Source organism: Leopardus geoffroyi, chromosome C1 (assembly GCF_018350155.1).
Source record: "Leopardus geoffroyi isolate Oge1 chromosome C1, O.geoffroyi_Oge1_pat1.0, whole genome shotgun sequence".
NCBI lineage: Eukaryota > Metazoa > Chordata > Mammalia > Carnivora > Felidae > Leopardus > Leopardus geoffroyi.
In genome coordinates this window covers 58,139,293-58,159,602 of record NC_059328.1, presented here as the reverse complement: position 1 = coordinate 58,159,602, position 20,310 = coordinate 58,139,293, and the positions used below count along the sequence as shown (strand labels likewise).

General features: G+C 36.3%; 1 protein-coding gene across 2 annotated transcripts in view; it reads left to right on the top strand.

The window, feature by feature from the left end:
* LRRC40 (leucine rich repeat containing 40) overlaps nt 1–6,140 on the top strand; it is a 51,072-nt gene extending 44,932 nt beyond the window's left edge. For both annotated transcript variants that reach the window (XM_045477818.1, XM_045477819.1), the window contains exon 15: nt 291–6,140. In XM_045477818.1, coding sequence (XP_045333774.1) covers nt 291–396 — 106 coding nt within the window. In that variant the 3' untranslated portion in view covers nt 397–6,140. The remainder of the gene's footprint in view (nt 1–290) is intronic.
* The last annotated feature ends 14,170 nt before the right edge of the window (nt 6,141–20,310 follow it).

Here is a 20,310-nt window from a genome sequence, read left to right as displayed (position 1 = left end):
TATCTATTAGATAGGAATATTAATGCTGTCTAGATCATAGGGTTGTAAGGTGATTAAGAGAGTCAGTGAATATAAATTACTCAACACAATACCTTTCATATAATAAGTGTTCAGTTAATGTTGTTTGGGTTATTATTGTAGTTCTAATTCCAGCTATTGAAATGCTTAGATTTGAAAAGGGACAAGTAGAAAATAATACACACATTTTATTTATAAAGTTGCAAATGAAGTTAGAATAAAAGCCTTCCTAATGGAAAATGTTGAAATTCTTAATTCTCTCTTTTGTTTAGAACATTACTGCTAGATGGAAATCCATTCCGTGTTCCTCGAGCAGCCATATTAATGAAAGGAACAGCTGCTATTCTGGAATATTTGAGAGACCGGATTCCTACTTAAATTGGAGTTGTTTTATAATCTTGCTCATGTTCATTCTTAGACTTCTTAACATTGATAAGTAATGTTTTTCTAAGGTATCGTGTGCATTTATAATGGTGATAACCACATACAGTGTTAATGCATTTATTCTGATTGTTTTGCATAAGATTTATCTTACTTTCATTCCTTATAAGATAGCAGTTTCTTCAGATGTGAATTTTTATTTAATGTAGTTTAATATTTTTATAATGATAAAGCATTTTTGTAGAAGTGGGTTTTTTCTCCCCATTTCTCATTGTGTTACATATAATGTGACCAATGAATTTGAATATGACCATCTAATTTCTACCTTTTTGTTAGATATAAAATTGGATTGAATTTTATTCAAAACTGTTCTTTGGTGTTTAAAAAAATAAGACTTTTTCCTACCCATGATAAGACTTAAGACATGTGATACGGTTAGTCTTGGTATAAATTTTAAATTAATATACACTGTCTTGTTTTTGTTTTAATCTAGTTGAAATGTTTCTTTTCTAGCCTTTTCCCCATATCTTATGAAACCATTTTGTCAGAAATGCTACATGAAGTGTAGTTACTGGTAGAGAAAACAGTAAAAGTGTTATAATTTTTCTCACAATTTTGAATTTAAACCTTGCAATGAAATGCATGTATTAATATACAATATGTCTATTACTCTGTACTAATATAATCTAGTACTTCTGGATTCAAAAAATTTAAAGAGATTGGATCTGCATATTTTTATCTCCCAAGTATGAGTGTTTAAAAATAACTTTTGTTCTTTTTAAAGTCCTGAAGACCTTATTTTATTAATTCTATAGTTATCAGCAGCAGAAAATAACTAACAACATATACTGCAATGAAATCTTGACCTGTACTTTCTTAAATACTTACTTAGGTATTTGTACACATAACCTACTCTTTTGGTGTGTTCTAACCCAACCTTGTGCATTTTTTTTTATTTCTAGAGCCTTACTTTTCAAATTTGCTTCTAATCTTCATAAGACTGAACCTATAGTTAATGTGGTAATTTTCTGAAAGGGAATTTGTTATAGGTTAACTTGATTTAGTAAAAAATAAAATATAAACATTTTTATTTACACCAAAAATACCAGAAGTAGGCTGATCAGTCATTATGAAACTTACCATGTGAATCTATTAAGTAGCCAATCAACAGAATGTCTATTAATTTATATAGACAGGTAGGTAGGTAGCTAGCTAGCTTTTGAGTGATTGTGGCATGCTCATATTATGGGAAACAAAACAAAACAAAACATTGCCAATAAGGATAAATAGCTACATGTCCGTAATAAAAGCTACATTTTTCAAATATTGCTTATAATGATTATGTTTTTGGTTTAAAAGAAACATGCCTTTTTCACACTACAACTCTGTGGCTAAGAAATCAGCTTTGATATTAAACAAAAGACACTTTACAATAAGGTGACATTTTATTATTTATACAATAAAGAGACTTTTATGTTATTCAAAACACGTTTTTAAATACTGAAAAAGTTGAGTACACCAAAGCCGAAAAATGGCTCTGCTATACACTGCACAGCATTATTTTAGTCCCTGTATTTTGTATCTGTACAGAAAGCATCTTCAAAATGCATTCTAATCACATTGTACACCTTTACCAATTAGTGTCAGTACATAAAATAAACTGGAGAATACAGCTTGCATTTGCAAATTAACTGACAAAGTAATTAATTTCACTGATTCAGTAAATTTAAAATATAGATTCATAGGACTCCTTTGCACATAAAATGAAGCAGCTTTCAAGGTCATTATGGTCTTATACTGCAAAAGAAAAAAACCATTAAGTACATTCACAATCTATGTTAATAAAGTAGTAAATATGTCTTCATTCAGTTTTTATTTACATCAATATGTAGTTCAACTAAAAAGTACTGTTAATTGTGATACAGTTTGTTAACACATACAAAAATGACAACTTTTTATATATAATTTAAGCTCAAAATCACAATTATCTCAAAATATTAATTACAATACAGCCATTTCAATTAAACATGTCATGATTTAATTGTTTTTTATAAAATGGTAAAATTTGTTATTAAAGTAAGCAATTTGTTTTGAATTGGCTACAGTTCACCCATGTAGAAAACCTTAAATGTTAAGAGGTGTTTCCTGCCCCTCCCACCCGAATTTGTATACAGCCACCTAGCCTAGCAAAGAGACAGAAAAGGCCCCAATTTATAAAGATTAAGCCTCTTTTGCTATACTGCTGTGGCTTGTTGCTTCTTCCATAAAAGCTTTACAAGGGGAGTGTTAATAAACTATGCAATGAAATGCATGCATTAATATACAATATGTCTATGTAAAATGTTAGTGTTTACCAGTGCACATTAAAATGTTCACAAAGACTGCAAAAGAAGTCATAAAGAAGCATTTATAAAGATCTACCAGTTGCAAACTGTGAACTTGAAAACTACTTGATAACGTAATGAAATTTCTTTGAAAACAGATCCCAATTCTCTGGCTAAAGGAATTCTAGTTACTTGGCCTTAAGATGTCACTGTTGTGCTGCACATATGGTAGTGAAGTCAGATGTTGAAAAAGAATGAGTCTAGAGACTGTCTTCCTCTTACTAAAATAGTGGCCCAGTGTTGCATCACTGCATAGGAATTTTTCTTAAACCTACGGAAGAGTGAAATATTTCACTAGCTGATTATATGCTCTCAAAGGAAAAATGGACAGTTTATATGTGTGTGCATGTGTTTAGCATATGGAAAAATATTAATATAAATAGGTGGAATTAGAACTTTTTTATATAGTAATAAAAGGATTGTGTCCCTCCAAGTAACTAAGGTCCAAAGTAATCAATTGTCAAGTAGTTTAGGAATGAAAGAATAATTTTCATGGGTACTTAAAATTCTAAAAACCTGCATCTAGTATCCTTTTACTTATAATTCTTTACAGACCAATTAAAAGTCTAGCACTGTCTATTTAGAATTGCTGCTGTTAATATTTCTTTTCTGAGTAGAAAGAGACCATAGTTCACCTTATGTTTTACTTATATGCAGCTGGGTGGGGAGGGTGCCCTTAGGTGGTTATACAGTGGGAAAATGAAACTATAGTACTTGCAGCCTTACTTTTGCAAGGTTATTTGAGATGGTCTTTGAAATTTGCAAACAATTTGGTAGATTCACCTCTGATTTTTTAACTAGGAAAAAATTGCTCTTTTATATGAGGACAGTGCCATTGTCCTTAAGCTTCCTTTAGTCCCTTCTCTATGCTGAGTACAAAGAGAAACTTGACTGGCTTTGAGACAAAAATATCCAGCTTATCTGCCTATCAATTATCTTTCAAACAGAAAACAGTAAGGCTTGTTTTCAAGGAGAAAAATGTAGTTGAAGGTGTTAAAGGGAAATACCTAAACATCATAAAGTGGTATAAAACATTTATTGCATTCCATTGACACTAGGTGTCATCAAAGCTAAAACCAAATTACCAGAGTAAAACTTAACAGACAACACTACTCACTGCCCTGAACAGATGCCTTTTCCACATTCAAGACCAGTAAGAGTCCTCTGCAAGGAAAGACTACAAGTATTGAATATGGAATTGATTCTGGCACTACATTCTGAAAACTAATGATCATTCTAACAAATATGGAACTGTTTTATGTTCTATCTGCCTGAGACTTGCAACTTGGTTTTCCTGTGGACTTTCCAAAAAATTACATAAGATTTCCTGACTAAATAAGAGATGTTCTTTAGTAGAGTGCTGGGGAAGGGGAAGAGAGATGGAAAGATACAAAGAGTTATAATATGATTGCTTTTGTCCATTCATCAAACACCTTCATTAATCTAGCTATCATAAAAGTCAGTTGACCTGCATACCTGGGCATTAATCTCATTGCTTGACCTGTGCAAAACAAGTGTGCAAAGAAAAACACCTACATATGTGTGTCTATACAAAGACACAAAACCTGAGTCACAATAAAAAGTTTTTAATGTAAGAAAACTTTTCTTAATGTAGGAAAATAACCTTTAAAGGGCCAAAAATACCTTTGTACAATATTATCAGCTGACTTGAAAACTTCAATGTGCTTAAGTATCACATATTTTATAAGACCCAACGAAAAAAGAGATCACTTACATTTGATAATTTTCTTAAGTATAGATACCCACATTTTTACTTCTAACATCTATTTTCATTCCCCTGAATTCATTAACTTTTCAAAAAATAAATAAAAAGCACATTCAGCATGAGGACTGTTTAATTTCTGATGAACAGTTCCTGATTTTTTTCTAAATATTGAGGACATAGGAGATTTGGGGTTGTTAGGCGTATAACTAACTGCCAAGCCACAATGGAATTCTAAAATTCAAAACAAAATATAATCTGTTATTAAGAGAAACATTACTTGGAAAAATATTTTGTAGATGCAGTTGGGCCAAAGTCTGCGTAAAGCTATTCTCTCATTTGCAGGCTCCCTCCCTTTCTGCAGACAGCTCAAAAACTCCTTTTTTCTCTATGCTCCATTTCCTTATCTTTCAATGGTTTTCTTACCTTTTCCCTACTCGAACCCTGAATTGTGCCAGCTGAAGCTCCCTTGCCCACATTCAGCCACCAGTTACAATGTTTTCTTTACTCATCTACATCTTTGTTATCTCTTCCTCTTCCTCAGGAGCTCCGTTCTCTGGGATGACTCCTTGGCTTCCCTTCATGTGCCACTAACTAGTCAGTTAGGAGAAAATCTGTTTAAATGTCCCCATCCCTAACATTAGACACTGACCTAAGGCTCGATTCAGGACATACTTATTCCCTGGTCTGTATACATCTTAGATGCATACTGAGGATATTTTTTAGAAAAATGAGTGCAAGTTGCTTCTCCCATGTTGCCTCCAAATGGCCACTGCCATCAACTATACATTTATGTCAGTTAAATTACTGGCACTTAGAAGAGGAAGCCATCTGAACAAAAGGTTCAATCCTTGCATCTGTAGTTGGTTGGGGGGGGGTGCTTTGAATACTCGTATCAAAAGGTGAAGGGATTCTGGGCCGTGGGTCTGGTTTGGGGATAGGTGGGAAATAAATGCAGTAGGGTAAGGGATTAGAGGCATTAGCCTAGGGAACTGTAGTCTCTTCCTGCCTTTTAGTATGACACTTGCCCAAGGATCACTAGAAGGATTTTGTATTGTGTGGAAGGCTAAAAGCAGAGTCACACTTTCTCTGCCAATAGACTCGTTACCATGGGAACTAATGCAGAAAAATGAAAATATGACAAGGAGCCGAGGATTAAATGTGGAGAAAATTGATAGGGAGTTGGTTTCTACATGGCAATTTGAGCACTGGGGATTTAAAGAAACAGGACGTTCCTCGGGTGGCCAGACCAATGAAAATGGACAAAATGCCTTGTTGGTAGCTGATCCTGGAGGCTGAGATGTGGGGAATGCGGGGGAGAAGGCAGTAAGCATGTTGTAGTTTGGACAAGGGGGACTCAAATCCAGTCCCATCCCTGGTGAGGTTAAACTCGTCAGTCCAAATGTCAAGTTAACCATATGATCAAAGCTGCCCTCATGCTTAACCTGAAAAATAAAAGCAGACTGCCATAACAATTTTCTTCTTGCCTTTCCAAAGCCAGGACAATCTACCTGACGAAAGTATTGCACACCTAATATATTATTGCTTGAAACACATTCCTGAATATTAAAAAAAAAAAAAAATCACAACTTTAAATTTGTGGTTGCCATCCCCCAACAAGCAGCTACTGTAACCTAGAATTTAAATTAGTTTTTCATTAAGGAAATAATTATTTCACTTCACCCGATACAAGTCCTCTCTATGTATATGCCTCTGTCATTCTGGAGTTGATCATAAACTGATCAAACCAGACTCTAGGATTCCAGGGCAATCTTCAACCAGGACTTGAAGCATCCACCTAATCTGAGGAAGGCAGACGTACACATTGTACTTTCAGAGGTTCTAGGGAAACTGCACCATTGTGTCCCTTAAGCTTCCCAAAAGGCTATTTTCTGAAATCCAACGATTAATGCCTCTTTCCTGTGACTTAAGCTTTTGGCCCATATTTAAATGCAGTTGTCCTGAGGAGATGAGGGAAAGTCACAGTGTAGATGACTCGATTGGATCCTTCCCGGAAAGCTAATTTTCAAGTGGTAGTGACACCCTTCCCCTGACCCGCCCTCCCAACACACACACATTAAAAACTAGAAACACCATCCAGGAAGTAGGAGACAAGCCATTGTTGGATAGCTGTCTTTAGGGTACATCTAATTGCAAATGGTCTGGATAAAATATGATCTTTGCACAGTGCTAAGTACACTGGAGATAGATTTCACTAGAAATGTTTATTTATTTACTAATGATTTACTGTTCTGTGTGAGTTTCTTACTGAAGCCTCTGATAATCTCAGCAATGGGTTCTTGAAATGCCAAAAGCCCATTAATTTCTGTTTTCTCAAGAGTTCTTGGAGAATTCTGAAATCCAATAAAATGCCTGAATTTTCCTCCACTTGCAGAGTTGGAGGCAAACTTGATAAACAGAGATTTGAGTACAGTGATCTTGCTTACGCTAAAATAATTTCTGATATAAATATTCCAGTGAATTTCAGGATTGGAGACATCTATGGTTGGTTCTTGCAGGGAGGGGGCATCACAATGACCTGACACAGGACTAATCTTTACAGTCACATGCAGGACTGCTTTGTACGAGGGACAGACAGGTAAGCACATCTCTTTCTGAGGTGAACAAAGCATAACAGGGCCTTCACAAGCAGCTATGCCTTTGAATTTGACATGTCATAAATACGACACTGCTTCTTTTCATTTCTAATATGGTCTCTGAAATCAGGCAGCAGATGCCTGGAGGAATACTAACTGTTCTGGATTAAACTAAAACGATTAGCTTTTTCTGTGACTTTGTACTGATTGTCTCACTGGGAGATCTTATCTTAGACAAACTTCAGCTCCTCCAGGCTGGGAGGCCACCTCTGACACTCTTGTATTTAATAGTTTTACCACATCCATTCATTCTTCAGCCAATTTAAAAAACTGTCCTAACAAATGTCATGATGTATTGAGAATTTAAATTTGATGCCTTCAAATATTTTAATCAGTTTGGTTTTTCCTCTCCATTTTCTTTGAGGTTGTGTAAGTGATTCCCTGCTCTATCACGAACGCTAAGGAGTTAGAGACACAACTTTTACAGAGTTTCCTCTAGTTTTGCATACAGTTGAATATACAGTTCACAAAAGAACCACTCTTGCCAATATTAGGACTTGCATTGCTTTCGTCTCTCAAAAACAGTTTGGAAATATAAAAGCTGTCTTATGGGTGGAATGATGATATTTGCATAGTAGGAATGTGAGGAATAAGTCTAGAGTACAGCATGCGGACTGTAGCTGATAAAATCATACTAAATACTGGAGATCACCTAAAGGGTAGATTTCAGGGGCTCTCACCAGACACACACAAAAAAGGTAGCTATGTGAGGAGATGAGTCAATTAGCTTGACTGTAGTATAATTCGCTAACGTATTTGTATATTGAATCATCATGTTGTACACCTTAAATATACAATTTTTATTAAAAACAAAAAAAACTAAAAAAGAAGAGCATCACACTCCATAGCTGTTAAATAAATAAACAGTTCAATTTAATAGTGAAAAAAAATGTGGCTTTTTTCATGTTGGCCACTGAATATATGTGGATACCGGCCTTTTTCCAATACTTTTCAAACTTCATCTCCAGCACTATGTCCAAAGTGGTACTTGAGGATCAGAAGCCCACTGACTAAGTATTGAAGACACACTAACTCATAGCTGTAAGCATGCTTCACAATCCATTGCATAGTTTTAATAAACTTATATTTTCTAAGTCGGTGCACAAAGACACTAAATTGCTCTAAGGTAAAACCCACCACTTCGTCTCCAAATGGCAACTAATTTTCCAGACCATGGTTGAACTCATATACTTTTTGAACCCACCTTGATTATATAGTTGCTGTTCTACCTCTAGGCTCAATCCAACCAGAGTAAAATAAATAAAAGCCTTCACGTTAACCTCAAAGAACAAACAAAAACGCTGGGATTTTGTTGGATGTAAAACCGTATCTCTCTTTCTCTTGCCAATGTAGTAGTCACTGACAAGATTTTTCCCTCAGGATATAACTTACGGGAATTTAGATGGCTGCCACAGCTGAGTGCTTAGAGATGTTGCCAGGTGAAATTGCCGATGCTGAAGGACCTTAGAGAAGGGTCTGGGGATGGGCCCCATAGCACCTCAGCTGTCTATCTCTCTGGACAGCGCGCATCTGTATCTGCTAGTCACTCTGTCCAGCCACTCTCTGGTTTTTTGCTTCCTAGAAAATTTCATTATAGGTGCTCTTCAAGTTGCTTTTCGTACTGAATTCTAATGAGTCCTGTTCTGTTCCTAAACACAAAGCATCCCCCTAATGGTGAGGTGTTTGCTAATAGTAAAGAGTGTGATCTTTTCCTTTATGTAAGTATATAAATATTTAGACTATGCAAGTCTACCAGAATTAATTGTGTTTAAAATACAAATGAGGGGCGCCTGGGTGGCGCAGTCGGTTAAGCGTCCGACTTCAGCCAGGTCACGATCTCGCGGTCCGTGAGTTCGAGCCCCGCGTCAGGCTCTGGGCTGATGGCTCAGAGCTTGGAGCCTGTTTCCGATTCTGTGTCTCCCTCTCTCTCTGCCCCTCCCCCGTTCATGCTCTGTCTCTCTCTGTCCCAAAAATAAATAAACGTTGAAAAAAAAAATTAAAATACAAATGAAATACTTTAAAGCAAAATTTCAAGAGACAGCAAATGTTCACCATTCTATTCTCTCCTTTCTTCAGACTGATCTCTTCAAGCAGCACATTAGGCCTTTGTTGCCAAGCTTCAGTACTCTCTCTCTCCAGGAAAGAGGAGCTGCCATTGAGTCCTTCAGCCCCTCTGACTTTGGCCCTTAAGGGACAACCCCTTGGAAGGACAAAGCCAAGTGAAAGTGGAAAGCCAGAACTCAGCTAGCCTAGAGACTATCCCTCCCTGATATGGTTCATTCAAGAGGAGGACTACAGTTATTTCCATTAACCTGAGACATTGTCCTTTTTTGGAAGAGGGTATCTATGAGGGACAGGAGCCTGCCTTCTTCCTAAGGAAATAGAAAAATATTCCTCATTCATATTATGTTAAAACAAAAAGGTGAAAGGAAGCATTCGCCATCTTATTAGAGGAGGAGAGAAGGTGATAATACACTGTGCTCCGTTCTCCCCTCATGTTTTATACCTACACAGTACCATTTATTAGACTTTCTGTGTCTGTTTCCCCACTACACTGTTTCTTGAGAGGGGGCACTGTGGCTTATTTATATCTCCCATTGTCCTCAAAATCCTTTGCTCATCAATATTTGTTGATTAAATTGAATGTATAGCAAGACAAACTTTTAATTACTGATAACTTTTTTAAAAGAATAAACACATAGATTGTCCAGAGACCAAATCTTAGGGTGGTCCAGAGGAAGACTTAGAGAAAAATGCTTTAACAGCTCTTGAAGCTAGATCTGTTCCAATCCATACACAGACCTGGGTGAATGCTCTAAATATGGGTATATATTGTGAGGGTGTAGGTGAAGATGCTGTAGATATTTATGGAAAGTTTAAAAAATAAAAAGTTATAGTATTTTACCTTTGAGTGGTTTATGATGATTTGGGTCCCTAGATCACAGGGATAGTAAATATCATTTTTCAGAAATAAGTGAAAACCTAAAAAATGATTGACGTGTGTGTGTATGTGTGTGTGTGTGCACACGCGTGTGAGACACAGAGTCCCAAGTTTAAATTTCCCTGGGAAATGGCCACAAACCTATATCTATAATGTTTGCCAGCAGCCTTCATGGTTTTATAAAGAACATATCATAGAGATGGCCTGCTAGAGAAATCTGTCTTGATCATAACAAGGCTGTGTGATTCTATCAAGTGCAAAATACTTATTGCTAAGTTGAATGACACCACAAGTATGGCTGAAGAATTGTATTCAAAGACTAGTCCCCAAAGAAGGTTGAATGAATTCCCTAAGAGTGCACTGTATTAGTGGTTCCCGATCAGGGGGCCAGAAGGAAATGGTTTCCTTTGGAGGAAAACACCAGAGGATTTAAGTAGTTTTACACAGACTTCGGGAAAGAAGAACTTGTTTTCCTTCTATTTTTGCTTGGGGTTGGAAGAAGAAAAGATTAAATGGTTTTAAGAGAAACCATGAACCCACAAATAAATAGGACCAATGGAATTAGCAAAGGAGAGTCCCATACAAGGGTGCTGGCTAAGTTGTGAGGGTGAGGATATAATTAGCTTAGAAGCAGTAAACAGAAATATTTGGGTTTTAAAACTATGATCGAGCCATCAGACACTCTGAAGTTCCAAATATTTAAGAATCAAAACAGCTTGAGGACAATGTCACCCAAACTGCCAGAGGCTCTCTGTCTTCAATACCCAGACATTCTGACTGAAAGAAGGGAGGTGGGGGAGATTTTAAACTACCTTTGGAATCTGATTATCACTTAATGAGAAATCTTTGAAATACATTCCTTATTCCCTTTATAATAAGGTACAATCTGATTATATTATGCTAATTACACAGATAAGTTAGGAGTTTATATTAGATGCCTAGCTACTGCCAGATATCAGCTGGAAATAAAGCCATACACAGATACACACATATTTGGGTTGAACTAGTTGTAGAACTGTGTAAGGAAGGCTAGGCTAGGCACATTTACTTCTTGATGTTTAAGTTTTAGACAGCTCATTTAAAAACATGTATTTTAAATAATTTGTGGCAAATATCTTTCTACATATTTAGAATGAGCACATTGTAAGGAAGCTTCTTATAATAATGGCAGATAGGCACAAAATATTTGGAAATCACAATGAGATTAGAGAATAACTATTAAAAAAGTGGATGTAATAATTAAACTGAACAATTGGGAATATCAAAACTTCACACATTCACTGAGGCTTAGAGAGAGCCCTATGATTGGGTCTCTTTATGATTGGGATACAAGCAGAAAGGTTTAGTAAAAAATATAGAAACTACTTAAAATAAACCCAAAGCTCTTCATTTGTTTTCTTATATTGTTTAAATTTAAAGCATTGTTTCAAATTAATTGTCTCAAAAGAGTATAGAAATGGGTGTTAAAAGTTTCATCAACAATTTATTAACACTTACTTATTCACAGGTACATCAGCATAACAGGTATGAAAATGGACTGTCGAGAGTGTTTGGTAATCCAAACTAGAGAATTGCCAGGATTTGGATATAGAATATAGATATAAGGGCTCCATCTAGTGGCAGCTCTTCCTAACTGCAGACATGTTCCTAAAATGTATGTGGATCTGTGCAACTACAGATGAGGACAGTATATGTCAGATTTGAATCCAGCAATTTAAACGGAGGGTCTTATTGGGATGAAACATATGTTTTGTTTCCTTTGCAGGGTGGGTTACTGAGGAAAGTGGTAGCCTGTTCTCTGGAGGAATTTAAAAAAGCATTAATTCTTCCCAGAAGGTAGACAGATTAACCAGATCTTCTCAAGGTCCTTTTCTATCTTCTGATTGGACAATAATTTCCCTTGTTTTCCCTCAGAATTTACTTATGGATATATTGTTTGATATTAGGTTTTATTTCAGAAAATTTCCCTGTTATTTTTTTTAAGGAGATAACTTTTGGTGATTTTCTTTATACTGAGAAGTTGCTTGTCCAAAAAATTATCCACTACATTATGAAAGTGGTTTCTAGAAACAAATAGCAATTAAATGAAATATAATTCTAATACACGCCTCAGTTTTTCATTTTGAATTCTTTCTACTTCTATAAGAGTGGGAGGGAGGCCAGAAACCAAGGAGAGCTGAAAGATCACTCTACCAGCCAGGAGAGAGGGTAGGGAGGGGTAGGGAATTCTGGAACTGTCTGAAGGAGGGGCTTTGTCACCAACAGACTGGAGAGTGTGTCTGAATCTGAATGTGATTTCTGTCATCCAGTTTCTCTCTGTTCTTCTCTATCACTCTGTTACCTCCCTTCTTTCCCTTTTTTTCTCATTCTTACTTCCCTAATGTACTAATTTCTCTCCAACCAGCTCTCACACTTGCTTTCACTCTTATTATTCTAAAATACTCTTACTTAAAATACTTCAATTACTGTTACTATTCTGAAATATTCTTACCACTCTAAAATGTTATTCTATCAACTAATAATTTACTTTTCATTTTTCACTTCAATTGGTTCAAACAGACATTGGCATTCTTTTCCTCTATAAATATAGAAACACTGGGCTACAAGAGCAAAGCGTAGGTCTCTGGTGAGTTTGAGGCACCATACTCTTAAAGGAAATGATGATGAGAGTTTCCTTCAATGTATATTTATGGTTTCTAGAATTTAAAAAATCCTGAAAAGAAGCCATCATCAGCCAGCTAGCAAGTTCTCCTCATATAATGAGGAGGTAGCAAGTTCCCCTCACACAAAGAGATTAAAAGACAGGCAGATGGAGTAATTAATATTATGTGTATAAGCAAAATAGTAGATGAGAAATGGATTTAACTTTGGGAAGATTTCACTCAATTCTGTAGTCAGTTTGTGTTGAAACTCAAATAGAAAAAGATGGGAAATAGTTCTGAGAGAAAGCTAAGAAAGAAATGCTTTACTTAGAAGGAAATCGAGATCCTATGAGGTAATGAAGGAAATGTGGTTAGGAGCTTACCAACCTAGGGCTTTCCTCTCTTAGATGCTGTTTTTCTTTTTAGGGGCTACATTATGCTTCCCCTCAAACCCTTAGATGAGGGAAGTATCTAATGAAGCTGATGCTAATGGCAGTATAAATAATTTTCTCTCTACTCTGATATCAACAGACCAGATTCTGACCTCTATAAAAGTTTGGCATGGGGCACGTGATTTTATCAAGTAATGCAGATTGTCTGTGATCTATCTAAATAGTTCATCATGTTAATGCTATAGCTTTTGTGGCTTTTTTTGATAATTTTGGCTGGAGTATATGACATTTTCACTTTAGGGATACAGGTGTTGGAATCTGTCCATGAAATGATGCCAAAATGCAATGTGTAAACATTGTCAGAGTGAACTATGGTCAAAGGCCTCTGGACAGGCTCTTCCTTATTCTAGAATGGACAGCATGAGGCAGAAGTTAAATTTTAGAGCTAAAATAGGGTTGGGGACTCCCTCTTCCTAACTACCTTTTCCTAATCCCATTCCCAGCCCAACTCTTTACCATTCCCCATGCCTCCAAATTTTAAAAGTAGCTTGAGCAAAGTAATCTACCAAGTCATAATGTACAGGGAGAAGAGCCTTAAAAGGGGGTCTAAAACCAGATCCAGCCATCTGTTTGTCTACTCAGTTCACAGTCACATCACCTCTCTAGGACTTTGGGCCTCTGATAAAATGAGGAAACAGGACTTGATTATCTCTAAGATGTCTGTAAGGCCAAAACCATGGCTCTGTAAGTTCAACCTCATGCACTCATTTCTCTGAAATACTGGAATCTGTATGCATGACTTCTCCAAGATGAGAAAAAAAAAACCCAAATAAATCAAAAGGATAGATGTTATATATTCCAATTCAATGAACAAAACAAAAGCCACTTCTTAAACTTTTTGGACAATGTTAAGGTCCTTAGAACACAAATAAGGGAAATTAAACACAATTGCTAACACGTGGAAGAGGAGCTTAAAAGGTCTTAGGAGAGGATCTGGAGGATTGGAGGGGAGGAAGATTAGATTAAAAGGGGGAATTAAAAAAACGCTAGAAACAAAAGACTAAGAATGGTGAATGAACTGAGAGTTAAGATTGTGTAAACTGGACATAAACTTCCCACTTAATTTAAAAATCCTGTCATCCATTTAATTATTGTATAAACATTTATTGAGCATCTACTATGCTTCTGAGTCTATGACAGGCACGAATGATCCATGGTAAGCACAACCAGATGTGCCGTCTGGAAGCTCTTCTGTCTAGAATGCCTCTTTTAAGTATTGTCTGATCCTTTCAAGGAGTTGATAGGAGAGAACGAACAAATACCAAATAGCTATGTGATAAGTGCTATAGATAGAACAGAATGTGGTAAGTACTATAAAATATGCAAAAAAATTAATAAGACCTTATTATCATAGGGAAGAGAAATTTCTTCCAGTTAAGATCAGGTAATGTTTTATGATGGTGGTGATGCTTGAGCTGGATATAATTTCGATAATTTAGAAAGGGAATGGGAAGAGGAAGACATCACAGTGGAGGGACCAGTGTGGGTAAAGGCAGAGGTTGAAAATCACAGGGAATACTCAGGGAAAGGTAAGGATTTCTAGGTGTCTACATCACTGGTTATGTATAGTTAAGGTGAAGAAAAAACCAACAATTCTTAGATTCAGAGGAATCAGATTTCCTTGGAAGAATAAATAGATGTCTATGATATGTAAATATGTATGATCTAACCTCATGCAAAGTCATGGGGTGGAATGAACAGCCTTCAGCGAAAATGTCCCTCACCCCACTGAAGGAAGTGAAGTGAACAAACAGGAAATGCAGCTGCTGAATGAATATTCACTTCATTGCATTTCTGAGTGCATCATTCTAACATTGGATAATCAGGACTCCCATGCTTCCTAATAGTCGGTAAGGGGCAGTGGTCATAGGAGCAACACTTTGGGGACACAACACAGAAGAAACTCTTCAATCCAACAGTCCATGTCTTTTAAAGTACTGGCTTCCATCTCCTTCCCCCAACATGTCAGGGGCCTATAGACACAGTGCTGTTGAGGAGCACCATCTTTCACTATGTTCTCTCTCTTCTTTAGAACGAACAAACTGGCAAAATTCTCTTCCATGGATTCAAGGGACTCTGGTTGCTACTTATCTTGTCCAGTAAGGTCTCTTCTCTTGTCACTTCTAGCCTATCAAATCTTGCCCTAAATCTTGGCAAACATTGATAATGGCCTCCCAAAGGCCATAAGACCCGGTAGGGAGACCTATGTGTAGCTCCAAATGGAACAACCATGCTCAAACACAAGAGAGATTTGACTAGATAAAGATGCTACTTCCTTTTGCTATACACAGGTTGAGGGCAGGGACAAAGGGACTCACCACATTGCCTTGTACTGTCTTTTTTTCTGGAAGCTCTCTCATCTTCCCACTTGGTTGTGAGACTCTGTGCAGAGGAGACCATGTTGTATCCCTTGCAGAGCCTGGTCTATAGTTGATGCTCCACAAATAGTTGTAAACATTGCACTTAATGTTTTCATTATATTCTCCAATAAAATGCCCATATTTTGAATTTTGAATGACATACCTTAAACTTCTGAGATTCAGCTATAGTAATTGTTTTCCTGTGGAGGAAATATGGATTTTTCTGATGAAAATAAGTCTGTGTAAGATATTTTACTCCAGGTATAGAGATACCTGACTATACACTGCTTACACATGTTAAAGATGGGGGAAAAAAAAAACTAGCACAAATAATACAATTGTGCAACAGTGATAGTTTAAGAATATATATATATATATATATATATATATATATATACCTTTCAAACTAGAGAAAGATTGGATCACTTATTTAACTTTTACTCAACACTCGTTCCCACACTCATTGAAAATTATGGTAGGTTTGAAGATAATATTTGTAAAAATTTGACCCATGTCTTTTTCTTTGGGTCAGGCCTACATTGGTTGTGATACCAGACTATTAAGAGTCACAGGATTTCAGTGCTTTCTACATAAACACTGTCAGGATTTCACAATCTTCCACTCTTTATGTACTGCAATTAATAATATTAGGCAAAAAAAAAAAACCAAAAAAACAAAAAAAACGTTTTGTAGCATAATTTGGGGAAATACTGGTACAGCTTCAGAGATATCCTTATCTGTGCCTGTCTTACATCTGGTTCCATTTCTTATCTTGCTTAGTGCTCAGTGAGTTGTTACCAAGTGTGAGCTTACTGTCCTACAACAAAATCCAGCAAGGGAAACTAGCAGATGAAGTAATGCTTCTAAAGTTGGAACCAGTGTATTATTTCCCTTCCCTTTCAGTTTTCTCTCTTTACTTCCCCTGGAACTGCTCTTTGGGAAGATTATGACAATCACGTTGTTAAAAGTCCAGGGGAGTCGATATTCCTAGATTTTCACTTATTCCTTTTAATCAAACATCAGAAATCTCTGGCTTCTCCAAAATAGAAGGCTTGCAATCTATATCCTCACAAGAGAATGTTTCCAAACCATTCTCTTGCAGAGAGTGTCAAAGGTGAGGAAGATTGGAACCTGTCCCACTAGCAGTCAGCTGGCAGGCTTAGATAGAGTCCTCAATATGGTAAAATTCAACACTTAAAAAACAGAAGTGGAAACACGGTTCTATTAAGGCATTGTCACCCTCGCTCTTGAACACACAGTTTGTTGTCAGAGACAGAAGTGTTCCACCTTTGCACCTTGGTTAATGCTACTAATCCAGGTTCCTCGATCATCCAAGAAAGTTCTTCCCAAGCTGGAAGCTGGAACCATCAGTAGATACTCAAGTGTCTCCAATTAGAACTCTAAGGGGCCCTCTTAGTCTTGTGTCAACAGGATAGAAGCAGCCGGCCACTGCCTTTGGAACATCATGGGGAGTTAGAGGGATGAATCTATAGCAGCAATAGCAGCAATGAAGAGAGGTCAGTTTTACATACTAGAAACAGAAATGACCCCGAAAGTTTCCAAATATAACTAGAAAACTTGACTGCATCTGATTTGACTTTTGTAGAGTGTGATGTTTCAGAAAATACATTCTCTGAAATGTTTAGATCAAATGAAGCTGAAAGGCTGCATTGGAGAGCTGACACCCAGGATCTCCTATAATATTAACCCACACGCTTTCTATGCACAACCTTTTTTCCACAGCCCATATCTATTATCTTTCTATAATGTATACTTGGGTGATGGTCTTACTGAGTGATGGGGAAACATTCTGGGCCAAGGCAAGATGCTTTTCTTAGTGGAAAGCAGTTGTATTGCTTGGGAAAAAAGGTTCATGCAGGTGATCTCACATCTGAAGATTTCCCCCCAATAACCAGATGACCAGATAACTACAACCATAAGATGCACATCACCAACCCAGTGTTTGAACATTTTATTGAGCCTCACAAAGATTTAGCATTGCTGTGAGAGGAATTTTACTGGAAACTCAGCCCTGCTCTTCTTGATACTACGTAAAGGACCCATCTTCCTAACTTATTGAATTTCATTATTTGCATAACTTTTTACTGACCTAGTGTTTTAATAAACCTGCTCTTTGGTCAGTATATCAGGAGTCAGTCAAACATATTGTCTGATTGAATTCACCAAAGGCTTAGAGTAATAGTCTTGTACCAACATGCCGACATGGTGGTTTATCTGGTTATGTTGTATTGTTGCCTCTTGATAACAGTGTCGCCATCAGAGTAGACATTCTTGATCTGTGTGCCAATGAGGGGCAGAAATTGACTGAGGACGGCATTAACAGCCAATGAAAAGACAAGTTAGGAAACACACTATGTTTTCTAAATATTTAAATTTTGGTGGAGATATTAAATAGATTTTATGATTTATAGTAAAATGTTTTTTTTCTGGCTTCCTTCATCTAGTCATTTTGGCATATTCAAATACTTTTCACTTAATATTTGAATGTATAAATCTAATTTCTTCATTTTCTTTCATCTGAGTACACTTTCTCTTCAGTTCACCTGGTGAAATATATTTCAGTACTACTTTTTAAGCAAGCAATTTTATTAGTAATATGTGTGCAGCCATCTTTAGGATTAAAAACAAATTAATGTTGATTTGTCATCCTCTCTTTAAAACTGCCTTTTTCATATTGAAAGTGGTAACCCCATGGAAGACCCGGAAGTGACTGGGATTGTTAGATGTATATAATTAACAGTTCTAATTAACGGGGACGCATGTATTTTACAGGTTTCAATGAGTGATAAATCAGCACGATGTAAATATTAGCATGTTATACTGATTTTGAATATTCTTTGCCAAAAATCCACTCATATTTTGAAATTACTATGTCTAGATGACTTATGTCTGAAGGTGGAAATTATCATAAGGGAGATTTTGTGACAATGTATTATAAGCCATGTAAGTTGGTTTTTAAAAGTTGTCCATTAATGTCTATTTGGCTTGCAAATCTGTAGGAATTCTACCAGTATTTTTCAGGGCTTGTTCTTTGCACCTCTGATCCTTCTCATTCCCCTTCATTGTGTCTTACTGATCCACCAGATATAGACATCTGCCTCAGGAAAAAGATCTCAATAAAAATCAAAGACCAAGAGGTGAGTCTATTGGAGTCATCATGAATTCCACTCCTTTGTTGTTGTCAATCTTCTTTTTTTAAAGGCACACCTTTAACTTTTTGGGGGAGGAGTGGGGTTGGTGAGGGGCAGTTAATACAAACCAGATTCTAAATTCAGGCAGCAAAAGCAGTTATTCCAAAAAAAGTCAATACTCAAATTAATGTATTATTGGTTTTGGTCATGTATGGAATAAATTAGATTTTTTAACCCCCTTAAGTAATTAGTGATTTTATTCAATCTAAAAAAAAAAATGCTTCTTTTCATTATTACCTGCCTTTTCTCAGTATGCAGCATGGCAGTACAAGTGACAATGAGGTGCTTTGGCACATCACATTTCTTTTCCATTTGGTTAGGGATCCCTTTTCACTTTTTCTCACTTCCTATGGAAGAGGAAGGATTAAAGCATTGGCCCAGGACAACGTTGTCACATCAGGAGTGGCAGAGGTGTTTACTATGATCCTCTCAGCTTTGTGCCTCAGAAGCATCTCCTGAAACCCTGGGTTTGATGTGGAAGCCTGACATAAGAAGAGACTTGGGAAGTCCTGTATCTGGCTCTTCTCTCACCTCTCCTGTTAAAGATTAAACAAAACTGATGGGATGACTTGAGATGCTTCATTGCCACCAAACTATACCCATGAGTTTGTTTTTCCTTTACGTGATCTTGTGAGGCCAGTGGCGGGGTGGGGGGCATCTATCTTGATTCATGACGATCATTCTATACTAGGAGCTGGAAACAGTGGTACCATGGTTTGGTGTGAGTGTTTGACAAAGAAAATTAGGCTCTGAAAGACATTTCTCATCAGAAACTGTCAATATATTAAAATGCATTTAAAAGTTACTTCTGGGAAACATATTAAATAGGCCAATCATTTAATCATTTGCTAAATGTCAAACCCTATAAAATCATGGTATAATGTCACCCTGACATAAAGCAACATCAAAATTAGTGCATCATCTATAAAGTGAAGTATCATTTGCCTTCAAGTGACAAATTCTATTGCCAAAAAATACCACTGTACTTCTAATAAGTGACACTCATTTTAATAGACCCTACAAAAATACAGTATTTTCAATGTCCCCATAAAACAGTTAACTTACAAATATTACTCTCAGAGCTTTGGTGACATGAATATGTGATACTATTGTGAAAATCCTTATAGAATACTTGAAACGCTAGCATATAAACTAAATTCATTATATATATTTAACATATATATAATGTGGAACTATGAGGGGGAACATGCATACAACCAACTCTGGGAAATTATTCTGGAATTTCAAATGAACATTTTAATCAAATTAATGACTAATATATAAAAGAAATATTTTTAAAGGATTATAAAATGAATTTTGATCATTTATAGAGGAAAACAATTCTAATGTAAAAAATAACTAGTTCTATAGTAACTATGCTTGTCTTTCTCTCCAGTAAGACAGACTCAGGATTTTATATACTTTGAAACTTTTTTGGAAAAAAAGTATTTTCTCTATTTTTGCCCACAAAAACAGGCACTGAAATTAATATTACAGGTAGACCACAGCTCTGAGAAATTATATTTGCAGTTTCATATTT